We start from the raw sequence: 24,811 nt of genomic DNA on the forward strand, positions 1-24,811 counted from the left end.
AATCCAAATGATCCCTTCAGTCCCATCAGAGTCCAATCCCCTGCTATCACAGCCAACCCCGATACACTTCTTTCCTATTGAAGTAATGAAATTCTTTAGCCTGTGTAACACAAGAGAGTCAGACCAATGAGCTAATGGTTCCTTCTGTCCTTAAAATCTATTAATCTTACATTCACGGTGATGGAGACTTGTTCTGTAATTACACAGGCAGATAACCATATACTTAGATAAGAGTTCTTCCTGACAAAGCTGTTTGAAAGAAGGCTGGACAAACTACTTCATTCTACTTTTAAAATACTACTTTGCAAGGTCTTTCAGAAAAAAAAAAGTGTGTAGTATTTTCCCCATTAGCATTCTTAGCTGGAAACTTCATCACCAGGAATTTACTATCATTTAAAGCTTTTGGCTTTAAATATAAATGTATATTCCCTCTCACATTATATTGCTACTAAATGGGAAGTACCATTATACTAGTAAAGCCTACTGAAGATATGAGGCCAAGTTTTGGGTTGCAAAGAGTCTGAATTTTGAGGGGAAAGCAAAATAGCACAGTTCAAGGCTGCAGGAAGATCTTACAGTACATTCTTTCCCCATTCCAGCAGAAAGCGAACAAAACTGTCTAGGAGTTGTTGCAGCTATCTTGATATATGGAAGACATTATAAATATTTAAGCTGCCTGTATTTTCAGTGACAAATTTAGAACTTAAATTTACTTGTATACTATACTAGATCTACAGGAGCGTCTCTAGCAAGTTAGTCTGACAACACAAATCTCCCATCTCACTTTTAATGGGGAGGCACTCAACTTTTACAGGCAAGCATGATGGAGCTATATCAAGACCCTCCCTTTAGAACCATACCGCAAGTGTGTGAAGCTCAGACATAATTCCAAGATGTGATGGGCATTTCCAGATCAATTTATTCATCTAATTTGGTCAAATCTTCTGACAATTCAGGTGTGTAGTGTGCTGATAAATAGACACTGAGAAGATTTAACAATTTCTTCATTTAATAAGTGAATTATTTTCACTACATGGTATTGTACACTGTCATCTGTTCAAAAAAAGATTAACAGTTTTGTTTTTTAAAACAAGAGACTTAGATTTGTATAAACTGGTGAACAGAAATAACTCCTGTGCTTGGTTGGCTTATCAAGTTATTTTCTAGACTTCTTTGCAGAAGCAACTCTTTAGGCCAGATATGGACAAATTCTCAGGCAGATCTAGAACCATTTCCACAAGTTACTGCTTTCTGTAACTGGCTGCCACAGGACAGCTGCAACTGTAAGAAAGTTCACTCAATAGAATATTGAAATTGTACAAAACATGGTTTACCTTTACTATTAATAGCACAAATCGCAGAGCATTACGACTTGCTATTTAAAGTCAAAGCTTCCTTTTATCTCCAAGAGAAAGGCTTGAATGTAAAGCCCTGCCAATTCATCTTGATGGGTTGTGTAGATACAGCTTTTTAAACAGAAACTTTGGCTTCAGGAAAGAGAGACAAACATTTAAAATAATGGCTTTAATTTTCATTTAAAGCATATGGGAGGGGAAGTGTGCTTTAATTAAATATACATCATACCAGTGATGCTGGTCAGGTTGAGGGTTATTTCTTATGTTGACAGCAATAAAACTAATGTGTACATGACAAGACATTAAAAGAAAAGCAATCCCTTTAAAACAAATTTTTAAAGTAAAAAAAGTTCACAGTGGTTTGTATAAACAGTATGCAACTTCTGACAGTAACAAATTTCTAATTTCAGAGCACACTAGTGCCCTCTTTAGTTCCTAAAGAAGAAAACAAGCATTTACACTACTCATTGTACAGATTCAAAAAAGTCAGTTGTACAATTACCCATAATGACAGGATAAGATGCTGTGGAGTGTACAGCTGTAACACCGACATAAGGGAAGTTTTAAAAACTCTTCTTGGGAAGGGAGAAAAAAGTCTTTCATTTGCTGTTACAACCAGCAAATGCCATTCATTAAATCAAAATGAAAAACCACAAACACGTTATCTATTTTGAGCAAGCTGAACAGTACACGTTACAAGTTTAAAAATGGAGGTTATATACTATAATACAAGTCCCAGCTAGGCAGTACCAAATTTACTATTTCTTTGCTTGTTTTGTGATCATACCCCTCGGTGGCGTTACAGGCCTGCTAGCATTAGGCTTCTTTTTCTCTGCAGGTTTCAAAATCTGAAAAGACAATTCAGTTATTTACTATGGTAATTTAGCCAGCAAATAAGCCAATCTGCTAATTTTCTTGTAAAAAACATCTTACAGGTGACCATGATGAGTAAAGTCAGCCAGCAACTCTGCATGCTCAATGCTAGGAGTAGTGTGATCCCTGCCCACCCAACAGTTATGCTAGTACTAGACCAGACAATCTGGAATCATGTGACAGTAAGATTCAGGAAACAGGTTTTCCAACTGAAGTCTCGTCTAATTCAAGGTGAGAAGTGTGCTCTACTTTATGCCAATGTGGAAAGCAACCTAAATCCTTTAAGAGGAGGAGTGACTGAACTGAAAGTAGCCTTTCCAGCCACCTTTCACATTTGTAAAAGTCTATTTGCAATAAGAACTATTTCTACAATAGGTTTCAGAGTAGCAGCTGTGTTAGTCTGTATTTGCAAAAAGAAAAGGAGTATTTGTGGCACGTTAGAGACTAACATTTATTTGAGCATAAGCTAAGGTACCATAAGTACTCCTTTTCTTATTTCTACAATAGTATGTTTGGTTTTTTTTAAAGAGCAAATTTGTTAAAGATCAAAATCTTAAGATACTGTACCTGAAAAGAGCACATGAGAGTTTCATCCACACTCATCATGGCACCAGCATTATCAAATTCTCCACAGTAATTTGGTGCAGAAAATAGAGTTACCAATTGCCTTTTTGCAAAGAACTCATACCCATCTTCAACCACCTTTAATAGACAAATAGCTCTATTAGAATGGAACAATTTCTTACCACAAAGTCATATAACAGTATTTCTCAAATGACATGCATCTATGTTAGCCCACATACAGCCGTGAGATAGTATGACTGTCTAGCACAGACAGCTATAGAAGAGGCGTTTAAGACTAGACAACAGACATTCTAAACTAAGTAGATCAAAACAATTAGGAATGGATACAGGGCCCAATCCTGCAGTGTGATCTATTAGCAATGAAGTTAATTGGACTCTGCTGAGGCACTAGGATCCCACTTGAAGATCAGGGCCATGGACTGTACTTGTAAAAAAAAAATTAAAATACCTGATGAGCTCTACATATAAGATCCAAATCATGTTTATGGAGAAACTTTGCAACCACTTCAGCACCAAATGTGAAGGACACTCCTCTGTCATTTTCACCCCATCCTAAGACATCTTTGTCAGGGTCGGACCATAACAGATCACAAAGAAGACCCTGATCTGGTACATCAGTGGGGCGCATAATTCGCCGAATCTGTTCCATTGACTGAAGGTCTGGTGACAGGCCTGTTAGGAGTTTAAAGATGTATAAATGGTTAATGTTTTACTCAAAGTATGTTCCACACATTAACAAACATTTTGACTCATCTATTAAAACACAAAAAGCCTTAAAGTCCATCCTGTTGATTTGCTGGTGGTGATTAGTATTTATGAAGTTTTATGGGGATTCTTAATTTTTATTCAATTTTAAAAGCTTTCTGTAACAGGGTGGTCTCTCACCATCAAGAAGCAGTGGGGCCCAGGGCTAGCCAACCCTATTCCATGACATGGCCCCGTAAAGGAAAAAAGTGCAAAGGAGTGGCATGCAAGCTAGCAAATTGAGGACCAGGTATTATTCAGGACCACTTGAACATGATAAAGCCCAACTGTTGGGGGACTGGGGGCGGGGGGAAGGGAAGGTAGAGGGAAAAAGCCTGGTGAGGAGAAGCCTGACTGCTGAAATATAGCACAGCTCAACAAGGAGGGATAAAACCCCTTAATTAAGGGGAAGGAACTGAGTGGCCTACAAGCATGAACTGAAAGCCTCAAGTGGGACAGGTTGGGTCTGAAGGGCTAAGACACACTATTGTATAACAACTTAATTAGACTCCAAGCAGGGGAACATTACTTTAATGTATAAAGTACATTAAATAATAGGCTATAAATAAATCATGGGAGAATCAGGAAGGAACTGAGTGCATGGTACTCTGAAGGGCTACACCATGCCACAAAGAGGTGTTAGTGACTTGTCTTCACAGTTTTACAATTTAGCAGAAACAGTGGCCTATTGTGGAAGTTCACAAATTTAGGTAGAAGGATGAGAAAGGTCACTTCTGTATTTTACAGAACTGCAATACATCATTCTCACTACTTAATATTTGTGAACACCTACAAAGTGTGCCTTTAAGACAAAGGGAAAGCTATTTAAATAGAAAGAATACTGTACTTGTCTCATTGTTCAGTAACATGAAATACTAAGATGGGGAGATACTAAGTTACTGTAACTGAGTAATATTCAGACCATTTTTCACTGTAGTGTCTAGCTAAGCTACAATTGTTGCAAATTATAGACCAATACCAAGAGTCGCAATAAGCCACGTCACTGCTGTGACACTTGGACTGTTTTATATGTTAGACCCATTCAGTTACTGAAGTGGTATAAACAGCTGTTAAAAAACCTAACCTAAGTCACTTCAAAAAGGATAAGACTGACTTTTAGGAATGGGCTAACCCTTTGGCATGTTCTGGGGAGGTCCTAGGAATTTATTGTCCTTTTTAGAATGTATGCAAATCTCTGAGGCCATCTATTCAGCAAATTGCATAAATTCTCTATTTGAAAGGAGATGAGAGTGCAGATGAACATCTATAGAACAGGAAAAGCAGACAGCCATATATCCCAAATGGTACTAAACTAGCTCAATTAAGTATTTCAATGTCTAAAAATATATGCAGCAAGTTCCAGAGTTTGACAACCCATTTAGGGTTGGTTTATTTAACTTACCCTTCAATATCCAGCTCAACCTCAACCTCAACCTTCAATATCCAGCTCAGTGCATGAATTGAGCCTCCTATATTCCCCCCGGGAGAACAGGTGTTCCAGAACTTCAGCAACGAGGATTAAGCCAACAGGGAGTCATTTTCCAACTATGGAAAATGCATAAACACAAACATGGAACTAGCACACCTAGAGGTAAGGGATTAGCAATCACTTGACTAACCACTAGAGAAGCACCACATACCTCCATGACAGCAGAATATTTTCTCATCCACAATGGCTGCAATTGGTAAACAGTTAAAACAGTCTGTAAAAGTTTTCCACAGCTTAATGTTATATCTTCTTTTACCTACAAAACAGTTTGAGAGAGAAAAAAAACATATGGTCTCTGAATGAGAACTAGAAAGGATCCAACAATGTTACAATACTACCATTGCCGTCTTAACTTTGTCACAGTGTAGAAATGAAGTGCGAGCGCACGCACGCACACAATCAGCTCCTCTTGGATGCAATACAGTTTACTGCTGATGAAAAAAAGGTCTGAAGGAGTCTCAGACTGTAGCAAATTCAGAAAAACCAACTGGCTCTTAAAGGTTTCTTTTAGAATTGTAGGAGTTTCCATGTGTAGAATGAGACTGACCCTTTTACAGGTTAGGGCCAGATTCTCTGGCTTGTTCCACTTCCATTGCATTGCACATACCTTCTCAAACAGGCACAGAGACTGTTCAATCAACTCCTATCCCCCCCCCGCCCACGCAGCCCCAGTACAGGTGCATTTTTGGGAGTATGCTGCACTCTGGAAATAGGTAACTGAAAGACTGTCCCTTGGAAACCACTGTTTACTAGCGTTCAGAGCAGCCTTGAGGCGACTCTTAACTTAGCAGGTACTGTAGCCGATATAAAACCAGTCAGAGAATCGGGGAGTGCAACCGTCTCCTTAACACCCAGACTCTACTCAATTGTATCCAGGTGAAACTAAGCTTAGTAGAAAACCTGGACCTAAAATTTAAGCATATTAAAAAAAAAGTTGTCTTTATGAAAGTTATCCTAAGCAGCACCAGAGGTGCATGCTGTTTTATATAAAAACATCTAAGACTAATCTATGTTGTTCAGCAGTGAGTGAGTATGTAGAAGATTTAGAAGTCTCATTGATTCATCCAGAACGTTCTCCGGATGAATTAATGTGAGATAAAGTTGGAAGAGACCCCCCACTCCCATATGAAGTCTATTGTATTTTACATGTTCTCCCCCTATTTTCATTCAACTCTTTAAAAGTGAAGTTATCCAGCCTGTTAGGATTTTTTTTTTAATTTCACCCCAAAAGCCTTTTAAACGCAACTTTAAATACACTGAAGTTATGATTAACTGAGCACTTGTTTAGAGACATTCTTAGCACAGACCAAATGTATTCAGAGAATGCATTTTGCTTACTGACCCCCCTAAAGTTGGGCAACTTGCGTATGGAATTATGTTAAGATTTACACTGTATACTTATGTAGTCTTTATCCTAAGAGAGCCTAATTAATATAGGAATCAACACTTTCTCCCAGTGGCGAGTGGTAACAGTACATAGCAAACTGTATGTGGCTCAGAGTTTACCGAAAGCTACCCTCAACACCATAGTGGGATAATGAGTTCACCGCAACACTCAGGGACAAGGGCCACCTATTGAATCAGCAATGTAATTTCATGGGGGACCTAGGTTTTCCTTTGAGATCTTCCATCCATACACATACAATCCAAACTGCTCAGCAAGCAATATCAAATTAGATCACAGCACAAGATAATATAGGACAAGGTACTGCAGCTACACTTCCATTTTGGTATATAAACCTAAATTATCTTTTTCAGAGTTCAGAGGACACCAGTACCCCTCAACTGTATCAAAAGTAGAGTGTTCTTTTGACTTTGAAAGTGTTTTAATAAGAGAGTCATAAGTTATGAAGCCAGCTCTATAAAGTTTGGTGAAACAAAAAACTGTCTTAGTTTTCAGCACAATTCGTATCCTTATTCTCCCCATAGTATAAAAAAGGCTAAGGGATTTTAAAACTTAAAAAGGTAATGGTTTTCCAAGCAAAGTTTATATTTTGAAATAGCACAGCACTTTAAAAAATCAAATGTGTATATTGTGGACAGCACATATGAAAAAAATGGTCTTTATGCATGCTTTTAGCCCACATACAGCAACAGTTAAGGTCACAAGGCACAATAACTAGGAAAGCTGCATTCATTTAATTAATTCCATTTGAAAGGTTGTATAATTACTGATCATGTATTTGAAAAATAATGTTAAAGCAACAAGCGCATCAGTGTGCTACTGCATGTCAGTTTCTATCCCGCTTTCATATAGTTTACATGAATTTTTTTTTTTTTAAAAGAGTATTATTGCTGGTTGTCCAATTGTCTAAGAAGACTTAAGTCCTCTTCGTAAAGGATTAGGTTCACAATCTGAATGATGTGGATACCAAGACCACCAAGATCAAACTTACCAGTCTAATAGATCTGAACAAGACATGAAAGATTCCACATTCCATTGCCAAACTATGAATATTTAAATCTTAAGAGTTTTCTTTTAAAAAGCCAGTAGTGAGTAGAATCAAAACCATAAATAAGAGTCACTTGTCAGCAAGACTGTTTTTACCAGGAGACAAGAATGCCAGTTACAATTTTAGTTTAGAAATAATACTGCAAGCCAAAGTCAATTTTAGTATTTACTGTTCCATTAGGATGCACAAAGATAGCTTCAATGCTCCTCCTGCCCCCCAAAATGTATACAATATTTGAAATATATCAGGTCCTTACTGTCTTCCCTTTGCTGGAAGACCCTGACATGATCTTTGGAAGAGATGAAACATGTCAACCCTGTAATTTGAGCTGCCTCTCTGTCTCCTCTAAAGAGAGGGGCAGCAGAGGCTAGATAAAAGCTGATCACTTTAAAAAAGTGGACTTATTTGAATTAAATACAGGTGTATTAAAAAACCCTAAAATTAAAATTTAAATTAAATACAAAAACAATTAAATAGTACAACATATTTGCTGCCAAGTTTTAAAGAAAGTCAAACCATTAAAGTGGTGGAAGTCACTGACTAAGCAACTGGAACCAGATATTGCTGAAGTGCTAAACCAGCTTTTGGACAGCAGTAGCCACTTCTACAGGTGCAGAAAGATTTTCCCCTTCATTTCAGTTTATTCTGCTAATTGAGTTTTATTACTAGTTCATTTGAAGTTAAGAAATCGATTAGAAGTTGAAAAAGCAGGGAAGCTTGTTTTGGTCTTCCAATCTATGAAAAAAATAGGCGTGAGGATGAGATCTACTAGGTTGAATCTTGAAAAACATAGGATAGGATTGGATCCAGTATGGTTTAGCTCCATTGCAATCCACAAAACTCCTGCTGAACCCTGTAGGTGCCTACATTCATTTGGCTCCTATGTTTTTGCTGTAAGAGTTCCCTTGGAGCTTACCGTTTCTGCCTCTGGGAATGCATACTCCTGCCCCGTTCTAGGTGTCTGGAGTCCTATCTCCTGCCAAATCCCCAGAGTGACTCGTGAACCAGGTATTTGGCCACCTAAGTCATGTATACAGCCCAATCTGGTAGGCATGCTCAGATGCCGTTTACAGGATTGGGACTTATTCAAAATCCAGATGATGGAGGAGAAAATCCAGCCAACTGAGGTTGCACCTACCTTGCAGGTTTTAGCTAAGTAGTTAGAGCACTTGCTTGGGTTGTGGAAAACCCAGATTCAATTCCCCCATTCTCTGTCAGGACATAGAGGGTTTGAACAGGGGTCTCCCACCTCTCAGGAGAATTTTAACAGTGAACAATGAGATATTCTGATATGTGGCTCCCTCAGTCATGCTATTCCACTGTAGATAAATAATAAAAGTGTCTCTGGAGCATGGGGGGTGGGGGGGGCCGCGCGTGCGGGGTCTGGACTAAAAGTTATTAGGTGGGCAGTACCATCAACATGTATGTTAAGTTATATCATTACTTAAATACATTTGTATAGATATAGTGCACCCTACTGGTTCATGAAAGGAAGTATCAAATTTAGTGTAAAGGCTATATTTAGTTACAAATGGTTACCAAAGAAAAAAATAAACCTTTAGTTATTTTCCTAAAGAAAGTACAAATGCAAACATGATTAAAATAGACTGACTTAAATCTATGTTTCTTGCTTGTTGATTTAAACTGCTTTAATTTAAATCAATCCATCCTGGTTAGTTCATTACTGCCTCATGCTATGTCACTATTCAGGTCCTCCTGAAAAGGGGAAGTAAGGATCAGTTATTTCTAATGTAAACAGTTTTGTAAAAAGTCAAATCTTGTATTTATCTGGTAAGCGGGGTATAGGATAAAGGATTTACAATGTAATTATACACACAAGTTTTATACTTCAGAGAAAAGGTAAATATTTTTGTACTGCAATTTAGAATTTCGATCTTATACAAGATTAGATAGGCTTACAATTTGACTTTAACAGTGTACAGCAGTGAGAGCTGTTAATCACAGCAGTGATCAAATAGGAATAAAATTATACCAGTCATTCTATGCAGTAGTTTCTATTTTGCTGATCAGACCATAACTGGATCATTGAGGGTACAAATTTCACCTGCCAAAACAAGCCGAGGCCACCTGAGTTATGCAAGAGAGAAGCTGTTAGTACGTACACAGTTCAAATAAAACCAGAGACCAGGAGAGAATTTTTGTAAGCTGGGATAATTAAGTGCATAGCAACCCTCCTCTCCCATCCACCAAAACACAAATGTTACTTACATTCATCATAAAATCCATAAATTCTATTAATGCTGGCACATTCATGATTCCCTCTAAGAAGGAAAAAATTCTCAGGATATTTGATTTTGTAGGCCAATAAGAGACAAATTGTTTCTAAAGACTGTTTTCCTCTATCAACATAGTCACCAAGAAATAGATAGTTGCTTTCTGGTGGAAAACCTCCATATTCAAAGAGTCGAAGTAAGTCATAGTATTGTCCATGGATGTCACCTTAAAAACAAAGGCATTCATAAGTGGTACATAAGCAAGAACTTCACTACAATTGCTGACTTACTAGCCAAATAAAACTTGAGAAAAGTTGCATCTATTTCTGATATCTCATGTAAAGCTACATACTGCCCATCATAGATGTCTGAAGAATCAAATGGTCTCTAGTCTTAGTATGAAAATTACGCACATTCAGCAGTATACAGAGTCACTGAAGTTACATAACCCAGCAAGTTGTGCTGAATGACCAAAGAATTGCTATCTAAGAATATTCATACATATTTAATACCTCAATCCAAAAAGTTAAAGCTCTTTGTGCCCAATCCTGTAGTTTTTATTCCCATTCAACAGGTAAACTCCCATTCAACTCCAATGTGAATTTTGCATGAGAAAAGATTCTATGATCAAGACCCTTTATTTTGGTCTTAATGCCTCCAGAAGGCATCCATCTGCAGCTTTTCATTTCAGAGTGCTGCATACGTAAGAATTAGAAGATCTCTTCTAGACATAAATCTTGAGTACCATTTATGGATGTGTTAAGAAAGTAACAAGATTATTCAAATCCTAGCTGCAAAGTTGGCTTGAAAGTGAATGCTACTTTCACTTCTAGTCTAGTTTTGTTTTTTTGTTTTTTTTAATAGAGCATGCCTAGCAATCATACTTATAAAGACCACTAGATTTTAAACCAGCTGTGCAGTTATAAGATATAATGAACAAATTACTCTAAATTGAGGTAATCTTCAGTCTTGGAAAAGGATTTAATAACACAACCTAATTTAAGAGCTATTTAAAAGAGTTACATATTCTTACTGGAGTGATTTCTATTTTGCCTTTCATCACAATATAAATTACTTAGACAGGCTAGGAATCTATGCCCCAAATACGCTGCCTAGTACTATTGTGGGTCTTTGTTCTATCCCTAGATTCAGTCAGGACTGTGCTAAGGGCAGGGCTTTCTTCATACAAGGTTTTCTGTTCTGGGACTCCCCCGCCCAGAAGTAGCCCATCCTTTTTTGGTAGTCTAGTTTCAGCCAATTTATCTCTGTCATTGGGGTTTCTGCTCCTCATCCCCCACTTTTTTACTTCTGTATTTGCTACCCTCTTCATTACTATTCTTTATATTAACTGGACATTGGTTTGTTTATGCCCTCGTACTACAGTCTTTTGTTTAAATCAGCTGATTACAATTGATTTACATTAGTTCTATTTTAGTTACATTTAAGACACCTATCGATAGGCATGCAAGAAAAAATATTTCTGCAAAGGTATTTCCAAGTTAACGCCTGTTCACTGAAAGTCAAGTGTTAACTGACCAATACATAGTAAGTCACAATACTTACCACATATTTTAAGTGGGGCTTCAAGTTCTAGTAGAATAGGCTGACTGAGAAAGATTTCTCTGGATTTCAAGCACAGTCCTCTAATTTCATTCTCTTGAAGTTGGACGTTTTTACCAGGTTTTGACCCCCTCACTGTGGGAAGAAGTTAAAAACTGGTTAAATGAATCAAATGACTTGCTAAGTGCCAACCTGCCCCCAACCTCCAAGGTTGCAGTGCTGCTAGATTGTCGGGCTCAACGGGTAGTGATCAATGGCTCCATGTCTAGTTGGCAGCCGGTGTCAAGTGGAGTGCCCCAGGGGTCGGTCCTGGGGCCTGTTTTGTTCAATATCTTCATAAATGATCTGGAGGATGGTGTGGATTGCACTCTCAGCAAATTTGCGGATGATACTAAACTGGGAGGAGTGGTAGATACGCTGGAGGGGAGGGATAGGATACAGAAGGACCTAGACAAATTGGAGGATTGGGCCAAAAGAAATCTAATGAGGTTCAATAAGGATAAGTGCAGGGTCCTGCACTTAGGATGGAAGAATCCAATGCACCGCTACAGACTAGGGACCGAATGGCTCGGCAGCAGTTCTGCGGAAAAGGACCTAGGGGTGACAGTGGACGAGAAGCTGGATATGAGTCAGCAGTGTGCCCTTGTTGCCAAGAAGGCCAATGGCATTTTGGGATGTATAAGTAGGGGCATAGCGAGCAGATCGAGGGACGTGATCGTTCCCCTCTATTCGACACTGGTGAGGCCTCATCTGGAGTACTGTGTCCAGTTTTGAGCCCCACACTACAGGAAGGATGTGGATAAATTGGAAAGAGTACAACGAAGGGCAACGAAAATGATTAGGGGTCTAGAGCACATGACTTATGAGGAGAGGCTGAGGGAGCTGGGATTGTTTAGTCTGCAGAAGAGAAGAATGAGGGGGGATTTGATAGCTGCTTTCAACTACCTGAAAGGGGGTTTCAAAGAGGATGGCTCTAGACTGTTCTCAATGGTAGCAGATGACAGAACGAGGAGTAATGGTCTCAAGTTGCAATGGGGGAGGTTTAGATTGGATATTAGGAAAAACTTTTTCACTAAGAGGGTGGTGAAACACTGGAATGCGTTACCTAGGGAGGTGGTAGAATCTCCTTCCTTAGAGGTTTTTAAGGTCAGGCTTGACAAAGCCCTGGCTGGGATGATTTAACTGGGACTTGGTCCTGCTTTGAGCAGGGGGTTGGACTAGATGACCTTCTGGGGTCCCTTCCAACCCTGATATTCTATGATTCTATGATTCTATGCTCAAGTTTAGTCTTGTCCCCCTGAGGAGGGAGCCATCCAGGCCAAATCTGTGAGTGTGGCACTGTGACTAGGTTTATGGGACGGTAGCACCACTCACTGAAATTTGGCCCAGCCAGCCCTGTCATTATGAGAGAGGTGGCTGGGCCAAACCTGAGTAGCACTGACTCCATGCAGCATGTCACAATGCCCAGAGAGCCCAGCCCAGCGGGACTGAAGCCTCTGGAGTCTATGCTGCAGGGAGAGCTCTGCATTCCCCCAGTGTGCCCCCCCCCTTATGCATTCTGGCTACCAAATTTTGATGATCACTTTGAAAAACCATAGTTTCATTCTGAACAAGACTGACTGACTCACTCAAGATTACAAAGAATTTAATTTAATTTGAGAGGGAATCTACTCTCTTTTAGACAGCAGATTTTCTAGACTTTCCATTTGAGCTTTTGGGCTACCTGACTGATAGCCAAGAGAAACTCTTAAGATCCTCACTGTAACAAAAACCAAACAAAAATACAACGCACCATTGTTTTTACTAGCTTTCACCCTAACGCTTTTGGATTTAGGTTTCTGCCTATCTTGTTTCTTACCACCGCCCCATATATCCCAGCCTCAGTTCTTTTCCTGCTTTTTCCCATCCTCTACCCCTTCTGTTACAAACTTATGGTATCGTCAATATTCTCTTCAGCCCTTGTATCCCAACATTTCTGCATCCCCACAACTGGCTCCCTCCCAAGTCTGTCAATAATACCGGTACTTCAGTTTTTGAAGGGTGTTAAGAGTTTCTTTAAAAAAAAAAAAAAAAGTCTCCAACCTTTGCTAAATTGACAGTAAGAACCCCAACTCTGTTCTGAGTAAGTATGCCACCAGTGCAGCTTTCCCCTCAGTTTTACTGATCTCATCTTTCTCCCCTCTTTTGCCTCCCAGGGCTCTTTGCAAATAAAGCATTAAAATGACACTGATAGTAAAATCACTCCTGCTAGGGATATGCCCTGTGCAGTAACAGCAGAGTGGAGACAATATTGGTCTCCTCTTTGCCCTATTAAATAGGAAAAAAGGGTCTGTGTTGTAAATGTCCCTCTTAGGCAAAGTGTTTTACCTCAATAGTTGACTCATTACAAGCCCATCCCTCCAGATCTCAAATGGCAGTCCAGAGTGTCCTGGGGATTTTAATACCTTAAGCTCTGGTCTACACAAGGAGTTGAGGTCGAATTTAGCAGCGTTAAATCGATTTAACCTTGCACCCGTCCACACGACGAAGCCCTTTTTTTCCAACTTAAAGGGCTCTTAAGATTGATTTCCTTACTCCACCCCCAACAAGGAGATTAGTGCTGAAATCGGCCTTGCTGGGTCGAATTTGGGGTACTATGGACACAATTAGACAGTATTGGCCTCCATGAGCTATCCCAGAGTGCTCCATTGTGACCGTTCTGGGACAGTGCTCTCAACTCGAATTCACTGGCCAGGTAGACAGGAAAAGGCCTGTGAACTTTTGAATTTCAATTTCCTGTTTGGCCAGCGTGGCAAGCTGCAGGTGACCAGGCAGAGCTCATCAGCAGAGGTAACCATGATGGAGTCCCAGAATCACAAAAGAGTTCCAGCATGGACCGAACAGGAGGTACGGGATCTGATCACTATATGGGGAGAGGAATCCATGCTATTAGAACTACGTTCCAGTTTTCAAAATACCAAAACATTTGTCAAAATCTCCCAGGGCATGAAGGACAGAGGCCATAACAGGAACCTGAAGCAGTGCCGAGTGACACTTACGGAGCTGAGGCAAACCTACCAGAAAACGAGAGGGGCGAACGGCCGCTCCAGGTCAGAGCCCAAAACATGCTGCTTCTATGATGAGCTGCATGCCATTTTAGGGGGTTCAGCCACCACTACCCCAGCCGTGTTGTTTGACTCCTTCAATGGAGATGGAGGCAACACGGAAGCAGGTTTTTGGGGACAAGGAAGATGATGATGAGGTTGTAGATAGCTCACAGCAAGCAAGCTGAGAAACCAGTTTTCCCCGACAGCCAGGAACTGTTTCTCACCTTGGACCTGGAGCCAGTACCACCCGAACCCACCCAAGGCAGCCTCCTGGACCCGCCAGGCAGAGAAGGGACCTCTGGTGAAACTTTTAAAATACTATACATGGTTTAAAAGCAAGCATGTTTAACGATTAATTTGCCCTGCCATTCACGACTCTCCTGGATGTACTCCCAAAGTCTTTGCAAGAGGTTTTGGGGAGAGCAGTCTTATTCCATCCACCATGGTAGGACACTTTACCACTCCAGGCCAGTGGCACATACTTGGGAATCATTGTAGAACAAAGCATTGCAGTGTATGTTTGCTGGTGTTCAAACATCCGTTCTTTATCTCTCTGTGTTATCCTCAGGAGAAAGATATCATTCATGGTCACCTGGTTGAAATAGGGTGCTTTTCTTAAGGGGACATTCAGAGTTGCCTATTCCTGCTGGGCTGTTTGCCTGTGGCTGAACAGAAATGTTCCCCGCTGTTAGCCATGGGGAGGGGAGAGGGGCTAGCCACACAATGGGAGGAGGCAAAATGCAACCTTGGAATGAAAGCACATGTGCTATGTATGTAATGTTAACAGCAAGGTTTACCGTGAAAGTGTGTACCCATTGTTCTATAAAATGTGTCTTTAAATAGCACTGTTTTTTTTTTTCCTCCACCAGCTGCATGTGTTTCAAGGATCAAAGGATCTCCTCCTTCCCAGAGGCTAGCAAAGATTAGAAGGCAGGAAAAACGCATTCGCGATGAAATTTTCTGAGCTCATGCTGTCCTCCCACACTGACAGAGCACAGACGAATGCGTGGAGGCAGACAATGTCAGTGCAGGAAAGCACAAAATGACCGGGAGGAGAGGTGGTGGTCTGAAGAGAGGGCTGAAGCTGAAAGGTGGCGGCGGCGTGATGAGAGGAGGCAGGATTTAATGCTGAGGCTGCTGGAGGATCAAACTAATATGCTCCAGCATATGGTTGAGCTGCAGGAAAGGCAGCAGGAGCACAGACCGCCACTACAGTCCCTGTGTAACCAACCGCCCTCCTCCCCAAGTTCTATAACCTCCTCACCCAGACGCCCAAGAACACACAGTGGGGGGGGACCTCCGGCCACCCAGCCACTCCACCCCAGAGGATTGCCCAAGCAACAGAAGGCTGGCATTCAATAAGTTTTAAACTTTTAAAGTGCTGTGTGGCCTTGTCCTTCCCTCCTCCACCACCCCTCCTGGGCTACCTTGTTAGTTATTCCCCTATTTGTGTGATGAATTAATGAATGCATGAATGTGAAGCAACAATGACTTTACTGCCTCTGCAAGCGGTGATCGAAGGTAGGAGGGGAGGGTGGTTAGCTTACAGGGAAGTAGAGTGAACCAAGGGCTGGGGGGTTTCATCAAGAAGAAACAAACAGGCTTTTCACACCATAGCCTGGCCAGTCATGAAACTGGTTTTCAAAGCTGCTCTGATGTGCACTGCGCCCTCCTCACCGCCCTGGTGTCTGGCTGCGCGTAACCAGCAGCCAGGCGATTTGCCTCAACCTCCCACTCCTCCATAAACGTCTCCCCCTTACTCTCACAGAGATTGTGGAGCGCATAGCAGGCAGTAATAACAGTGGGAACACTGGTTTCGCTGAGGTCTGAGTCAGTAAACTGCACCAGCGCGCTTTTAAAAGTTCAAATGCACATTCTACCACCATTCTGCACTTGCTCAGCCTGTAGTTGAACAGCTCCTGAGTACTGTCCAGGCTGCCTGTGCATGGCTTAATGAGCTATGGCATTAGGGGGTAGGCTGGGTCCCCAAGGATAACTGTAGGCATTTCAACATCCCCAACGGTTATTTTCTAGTCTGGGAATAAAGTCCCTTCCTGCAGCTTTTGAAACAGACCAGAGTTCCGCAAGATGCGAGCATCATGTACCTTTCCCAGCCATCCCACGTTGATGTTGGTGAAGTGTCCCTTGTGATCCACCAATGCTTTTGCAGCACTATTGAAAAGTACCCCTTGCAGTTTATGTACTCGCCAGCTTGGTGCTCTGGTGCCAAGATAGGGATATGGGTTCCATCTATGGCCCCACCACAGTTAGGGAACCCCATTGCAGCAAAGCCATCCACTATGACCTGCAAACTTCTCAGGGTCACTACCCTTGATATCAGCAGATCTTTGATTGCGTTGGCTACTTGCATCACAGCAGCCCACACAGTAGATTTGCCCACTCCAAATTGATTCCCAATTGACCGGTAGCTGTCTGGCCTGGCACGCTTCCACAGGGCTATTGCCACTTGCTTCTCAACTGTGAGGGCTGCTCTCATCTTGGTATTTTTGCGCCTCAGAGCAGGGGAAAGCAAGTCACAAAGTTCCATGAAAGTGCCCTTACGCATGCGAAAGTTTTGCAGCTACTGGGAATCGTCCCAGACCTGCAACACTATGCGGTCCCACCAGTCTGTGCTTGTTTCCTGAGCCCAGAATTGGCATTCCACCACATGAACCTGCCCCATTAGCACCATGATGCCCACATTGCCAGGGCCCGTGCTTTGAGAGAAGTCTGTGTCCATGTCCTCATCACACTCGTCACCACGCTGATGTCGCCTGCTCGCCCGGTTTCACTTTGCCTTTGTTCTGGTGCTGCATATGATGCTGGATAATGCGTGTGGTGTTTAATGTGCTCCTAATTGCCAAAGTGATCTGAGCAGGCTCCATGCTTGCCGTGGTATGGCGTCTGCACAGAAAAAAGGCACGGAACGATTGTCTGCCATTGCCCTGATGGAGGGAGGGGGACTGACGACATGGCTTACAGGGAATTAAAATCAACAAAAGGGGGTGGCTTTGCGAGAAAATGAATGGCCCCCTCAAGGACAGAACTCAAAACTGGGTTTAGCAGGCCGCTGATTTCACGGAGGGAGGGAAGAGAAAATGAATACAAAACAAATCTGGTCTATTTCTTGTTTTGAGCCATGTCATCTATCTTTATAGATCTTGCTGGCAGCAGACTGTGCAGTACGACCATTAGCCATTGTCATCTCCTGGGTGCTCGGCCGAAGACGGTGCAGCATGACTGCTGGCCATCATCTTCTGCTGGCTGCTGATTAAGACAGTGCACTGCCGGTAGGACTCAATCGCCATGAAACTAAACTTAAAAGGGAAATGATCTGGCTGAATCACTCCCATGTTTTCCCAGGTGCCCCGACCTCATCGAGGTCGGTTAAAAGAGCACCCAGGACTAAGTTGACAACAGCTACCAGTCATACTGCACTGTCTGCTGCCAAAAGGCAATAAACTGCTGCTGTGGCACAATGCAGTACCGCGTCTGCCAGCACCCAGGAGACACATGGCGACAATTAGCTGAGCGGGCTCCATGCTTGTCATGGTATGGCATCTGCATAGGTAACTCAAGAAAAAAAAAAGCGCAAAACCATTGTCTGCTCTCGCTTTCACGGAAGGAGGGAGGGAAGGGGAGCCTGACGATATTTACCCAGAACCACCCATAACAATGTTTTAGCCCCATCAGGCACTGGGATTTCTACCCAGAATTCAAATGGGTGGCAGAGACTGCAGGAACTGTGGGATAGCTACCCACAGTGCAACGCTCTGGAAGTTAACGGTTGCCTTGATACTGTGGACACACTCTGCCGACTACATGCACTTAGAGCATTTGTGTGGGGACACACACAATCGACTGTATAAAAACGCTTTCTACAGAACTGACTTCTACAAATTCGACCTAAATTTAACAGTGGCAGTATCCAAGGCTGTCTCTTCACAAGAGGTTTACAAAAAACCCATCCACCATTCAAACCAGCTCCGTAGTGTTGATAAATTTTTCAGGTGGTTTCTAAATTTTTAATCACTATTTTAGTTAGCAGGTTTAGCTAAAATATGAAAAGCTGGCAGAATGTGTCTATATTATTGCTCCCTAGTTCAGCTGAACTAGTGAAAACTGTTAGGATCAACCCCCAAACATAATCAAGATCAAAGAGGTCTAAACTTCATGGATTAGATTCTCCACAGGGACTAAACTTTTAAAGCCCCAACTTCAGTAAATTAAAAGCTACTATCAGTGGCTAGAATGGTGGTAGTGGGAGCTCAAAGACCTAACTTGTCCACTATAATTACAGCCCTGCACGGATAAAAATTTATATCCATGGAACCACAGAGCTCTCCTGGGAACTGCAGCGGTGAAAGGAACAGAACATGAGGCCACCACTCCCAGAAGCCAGCACCCCATGCCAACAGCTCCTCCAGCATGGCTGTACCACCCCCAGCCCTGCCTCTGTCCCTTCCACACAGCTGTCTGCATGTCCCATCTGGGGAGTGTGCATACCACTTGGACAGAAGAGTGAGACCAGGAACAGTTGGCAGTGAGCGTGCTGCCAGCCTCAATCGGCAGGGTTGGGGGCGGTACAGTCACATTGAAGGAGCTGACAGTACAGGGCACTGGCCCCACATTCTGCTCTTTTCACTGCTGCAGTTCCACGGATACTGATTTATATCCGCTGATACCCGCATCTGTGGATATAAATTTGTATCTGCGCAGGGAGAGAGTTTGAATAGAAGAGGGTCTTCACCTGGGCTGCAGTGTGGCCACAGAGAAGTGGGTTTTAGTAATGGATGTCAAAGACCAATTACAATTCTGAGTTGTGAAACAGAAATCTGTATTCAACTTGCTTGGCTTGTCCTGTAGATGTCCACTGAAATGCCAGAATCTTGTTTTCATGTAAGAACAAGCTACTTCTAGTCCTTTGGATGCTGACTGTCTTGACAATATAAACCGATCGCTCTGTTTCCAGGGCACATTAAACTCATTGCCACAAAATTATAGAAGGAAAGAGAGAAGTGGGGAAATCTCTTGAAATTCAGTGAAGTACTTTTTTTTTTTTTGCATGACTTTTGAAATGCTTTGGTCCAAAGGTGTAAACAGGGCAGAGAATGAAAATTTTAGTTTTCTGTAGTCTTAATGACTCCTAAACTAGCAGATATGCATAATCTGCTTGAATTGCTGATGGAGATACGATACCTTTCCAACATATCAGGACAGAGTATCTCCTGGCTTCAGAAATACAAGATGGTCAGAAGGACTGCCTGAGGTGTGAGAACTTGTCTATATTTTTGGAACAAGGATTCTCTCATCCACAATAAGAGAACTAGCCAGAGAACGCAGCATATTCAGGCTGAATGAATCCTTAAGAGGCTGCTCTGAGGGATTCTCCAAATAAATCAGTCACACTAAAAGTCACAAATTATGTTACCATAATGATGTAAACTTATGATTTTTCTTTGAACTCTGAAGCAACGCAAGGCAGCTTGGGGGGAGATCATGCAGGAAGATACCACCTGGCAGTTTAGCCATGTGATCACTTTTTTTTTTTAAAAAGGTGTGCTTGATAGTATTGTACATATTAATATTTTTCGAGAGGCACGGAAAGCACCATCTCTACATGCAAGAACTGAAGTATTCTGGGATTGATAGTGGCTCAGGCTAAGGAGGATTCAGTTGAGAACAGAATAAAATAATTCATCCCAAGTACTATTTGCACCTGATCTTTAGGGATGTATTTATGATGCTGTCTTATTCCCCAATGTCAATAAAATACACTGACAGATTCTTTCCTCTTTTACACAAAGATTCTCTTATAAAGAAGAAACTTGCATTAAGGCCTCTTGGTATAGTTGTTTCTCTTAGCAAGACAATCTTCTCCATTGTGGGAGATATGAGAAATTATGGAGAAACGCTATGGCCAGAATTAAAGATAAGGGAAAGATGATAATTTTCTGGGTCCTGTGCTACACCCCAGCTTTTGAACAGTCCCTTGGAGGAATCCTTTCAGTCTGCCAGACCCCCAAGGGATCTCACTCTTCCTTACAGGTAGGTGATTCGCTCTACACACCTGAGACCCCAGCACTGCATCATATGTGAGCTCTGCTCAGCAAGTCTATCTGTGCCAGACTCCTGATCAGAGACTTTTACACTCTTCGGGAACCAATGCACCTCAACAAGTGACACCAGGCAGTCTTTTCAAAAGGTAGGAGGATTTATTAATCAACTGAAACACAGCTTCAGGAAGTCCTTACATTAGCATAGAGAATCAAGGTTAAGACAGTCCATCCTGGCTAAGCTAGCATTCCATACAGCCAAGTTGACATGGAATCCATTTTTCCCCCATCTCTCCCTCTGTTGTCCCAGGTGAGAGATTCCAAGTCTCTTCCAAAAACCATAAAGTCCTATCACCTCTTAGTCCTTTGTGTTCCTGCAGAGCCAGGTTGAGTTCACAAGCTCCACTGCCTGCAGGAATTTCACCATTAGATGTTAACTGATCAGTTCTTGGTGCTCTCATTGTCTTCCCAGATCCTCCATTGATATGGGTCGGTGTCAGCCAGTCCTCTAATGACACATTCGTTCCACCACAGACTTATGTGAGAACCCCTCATGTCTCCTGATCTGTCCCAAAAGTAGCTTTTTAACCCTTTTGTACCCCCTGGGTAGCAACCCCTAGTCAAGTAAGTTACTGCCAGGCACATAATTTTTTGAAAGTATTACAGAAAATTCCCACTTCACTAGATGTCAACGTTCTAATGCACATACTTTTCTAAGGCTGCCTGAATTGGAAACCACCATCACCTCTACATATATCTGCTGCAGCCCAGGGCCATCTTGAAGGAACATATTCTGACAAATCAGAGGTTGAAGTCACAAGACTAAAAGAGCTAACCAGAAGCACTAGTCTATTGGCGCTTTCCATGACTCTAAATTGCAATGTGTGAAGATAGCTGTGGGGAGACAAACAGAACCAATGGTGCCTTTGGGACCGTTTTCTCCCTTCATAATAACCTGCTACTGCAGGATTGACCTCTGAAGACATGAAGATTCATTACAGAAGCCTCAAGCTGTCATAAAAGAAAGGTTGACAGGTTCCAACTACTCAAATTCCCAGAAGTTGAAGGGAAAAAAAAAAATCTCACTCTAAAACCCTGTTGGACAGTAGTCAGCCTAAAGCAACTCTGAAATTGAGGAAGGTACATTAGGATCAAAATGCAGTGTTGCATCAGTCCAGAAGAGGACAAATGAACTCAAAGAAGAAAAGGAAAAAAAAAACTTAAGCTCCATCCATTGTGGTGGAATGAGCAGGTTTAACAAACAAGGGAATTGCAGCCATTTCTCATATATTACAAAAGGGAGACAAACATGCCTTGGGCTCCAGGTAGACCTTTACAAATTTCCCACAAGCCACTGTTTCAGGGATCTGTGCCAAGAGCTGTACGATAGGTACCTAGAGTGCAGTGTGCTTGCAATGCTTGATTAGAGGGCTGTGCGCATAAAGGACAGAACTGCACCCTAAACAGAATGGTCAGTGAGAGCACATTTTGTTATTGCTATCCCACTGATTCAATAAGAAGCAGTACAATTCTCTAATGAAGATGGCCCTATGATAAAAGCTGCAAGAATAGATTATGTTGCTCAGGAATAAGGTGTAGAGGGAGAATAGGAAGGGACTCATGGACCGAGTCCTTTATACATACACTACTACTCAAAATATTCTTTTAAATATGAAACCAAATTTCTTCTTGTCCTTAGATTAGGTTAAAAGTGACATTTACAGAGCTGACAGCTAAAAAAATGCTGGACTCAGGTTTTCTTGACAAAAGCTTGTGTAAGATCATATCTACACTACAAACATCTGCCAGAACAGTTATGTCAGTCAGGGATATGAAGAGATGCAAGCCCCTACTGACACAGCTGTGCCAGCAACAGCCCCTTGTGTAATGCAGCCACATAAGCAAAAGCACAGTACACCAGGGCTTTTACCAGCACAGCTATGTTGATCAGGGATCATCTTTCTTACTTTTGCTTCTGCCAGTAGAGCTTATTTTGCTCTTATGGCAGAGTTCCTCTCTCCTTCAGTGGAGAAGTTACAAGTTTTGCTAGCATAAGATGCGTCCACACTAGTAGCATGTTGCCAGTACAATATACCAGCAAAGCTATAATGGAAAAGCACTTCATGTTGACAGGGCCCAAGACGACTTGGTCTAACAGCAACAGTACAGTTCAGTACTAGATTAAACAATCTTTCCTGAATTAGGACATGATATCCAATAGCAAACAAGAAATGCCAAAGTAAAGGCATTTGCAGATTATCATTCCTATGACAATTTTATACTTAATTTTGTATCAAGGGCATAAAAGGGACAAACAACTTGCAAATGGTTAAAATTCAACTATTAGCTGACTGAGGTGGCAATTTCAGATTCAGAACTGGAACTGAAGAGATACTCCTAGATGCTCAAGCCTTTATGGGTATGTGTACACAGTAACTAAGACACCAGCTGACTCAGGCTCATAGATCTTGGTCTAACTAGCTATTTACCTGTCATACAGATGTTTTGGATTGGGGTGCAGCCTAAATTTTGGGACCCTCCCACCTGACAGGGTCCTAGAGTCCAAGTCAGTTGGCACAGGCCAGCTGTGGGTTTTTAATTGCAGTGTAGGCAACCTAAGGGTATATCTATACTGCAACATAAGCCCAGGATTAGCAGAACTTGAGTTAGCAGATCCTGGGTTTGTTAACCTAGGGCACGAGCATCTATGCTCATTTGTAACCCCATGTTAGGAATTGCTGAACTGTGGATCCCAGCCTGAGGCTCCAGCATCTACACTACATCATGCAAGCCCAAGTCCAACCATCCATATCCCAGATTCCCTAATGCCATCCCAAAAAAAATGTGGCTGCTCTAGCCCTCTGTTCATGGTGCAATGTGGGAAAACTTGACTGCCCACCAAACTTGACTGTCCAGAGGACAAAGCATCAGCCTGTGGGATTTGTGGAATACTTCTGGCAGACTCCTAGAGCATGAATCCAGTGGGGGGGGGGGCGGCGCCAGGGGTCATCTACACTGCAGAACAATACGGTTTGAACTCTGGGTTCTGGCCTGACTCAGGCCCGGACCCTCCTGCCCCATGGGGTTCTGAGACCCTGTGTCTGAGCGATTTGTGTGCAGACAAAAAGAGGGTTAGGTTTGAGTCCGAGTTTGAACCCTGGGCTTACACTGCAGTGTATACATACCCCAAGAGAGAAAATTCTAAGGCTATTAACTTTGATCAGACTAAAACTCACAGTAGCACCACCAAATTGAAAATGTGTACTTCACATATGACTGAAGAATAAAATATTTTGTGTAATATTTACTCAGACTGTTATAAGTAGTAATGTGCATTCACTGAGGTAGAGGTTATGAGGAGAGCCTGAGGGAACTGGGATTGTTTAGTCTGCGGAAGAGAAGAATGAGGGGGGATTTGATAGCTGCTTTCAACTACCTGAAAGGGGGTTCCAAAGAAGATGGATCTAGATTGTTCTCAGTGGTAGCAGATGACAGAACAAGGAGTAATGGTCTCAAGTTGCAGTGGGGGAGGTTTAGGTTGGATATTAGGAAAAAAAATTTCACTAGGAGGGTGGTGAAGCACTGGAATGTGTTACCTAGGGAGGTTGTGGAATCTCCTTCCTTTGAGGTTTTTAAGGTCAGGCTTGACAAAGCCCTGGCTGGGATGATTTAGTTGGGGACTGGTCCTACTTTGAGCAGGGGGTTGGACTAGATGACCTCCTGAGATCCCTTCCAACCCCGATATTCTATGATTCTATGACTTGCTCACATCAGTGACAGTGGTAGAAATAAATGTTGGAAGACCTAGATTCTAAGTATCTAATTCTATTAGACACTGCTGTATCCCTGCAGAATGCAGTCGACTAAAGGGTATGACCCATTCCAAACTAGAGGTTTCCAAACTAGTGAGTACTCCTTGATAATTAGGGACACCATGCGTCCCACATGCACTAGGCTTGCCCAATGAGCTTTGAAATAGGGTTACTTAAATAGCTTGTTTAATGAAATGCTCCTACAATTTTGTCAGCAGCATGGGATTTAAAAGAAAGCCAGAGAAGTCTCAGAACAAGCTGCCAGATCTGAGTGCAGTGAACTTTTTAAAAGACAGACGAGTTCATATTCAGCATGTAGCTGTTCAGACAGAAGTCAACATTTGTGCGCTCCATGCAGCTGACCTAAATGCTACAAGAACACGTCTCCAAGCCCATTTTCAACAACTTCACCACGCTAGCTCCTTTGTGAAAAGAGGCTGACCATGGAGCAAACATGGAGACACCTCCACACAAACACTGTTGCAGTTTCAGTGATCACCACTAACCACCTCAACTCACATCTCTGGCATTATGACTAGCTACAGGAGCACATGGGCAGTGGTT

At 42.0% G+C, this 24,811-nt stretch overlaps 1 protein-coding gene across 1 annotated transcript in view; it reads right to left on the reverse strand.

The window, feature by feature from the left end:
- Window positions 1-991: 991 nt before the first annotated feature.
- The window catches only part of PPP1CC (protein phosphatase 1 catalytic subunit gamma), a 34,030-nt gene continuing 10,210 nt past the window's right edge, over window positions 992-24,811 (reverse strand). Inside the window, exons 2-7 of the mRNA XM_038373316.2 lie at window positions 11,297-11,428; window positions 9,729-9,959; window positions 5,198-5,302; window positions 3,262-3,485; window positions 2,796-2,930; window positions 992-2,203 (exon numbers count right to left, since the gene is read on the reverse strand). Coding sequence (XP_038229244.1) covers window positions 2,114-2,203; window positions 2,796-2,930; window positions 3,262-3,485; window positions 5,198-5,302; window positions 9,729-9,959; window positions 11,297-11,428 — 917 coding nt within the window. The 3' untranslated portion in view covers window positions 992-2,113. The remainder of the gene's footprint in view (window positions 2,204-2,795; window positions 2,931-3,261; window positions 3,486-5,197; window positions 5,303-9,728; window positions 9,960-11,296; window positions 11,429-24,811) is intronic.

This window comes from Dermochelys coriacea, chromosome 15 (genome assembly GCF_009764565.3).
Source record: "Dermochelys coriacea isolate rDerCor1 chromosome 15, rDerCor1.pri.v4, whole genome shotgun sequence".
Classification (NCBI taxonomy): Eukaryota; Metazoa; Chordata; order Testudines; family Dermochelyidae; genus Dermochelys; species Dermochelys coriacea.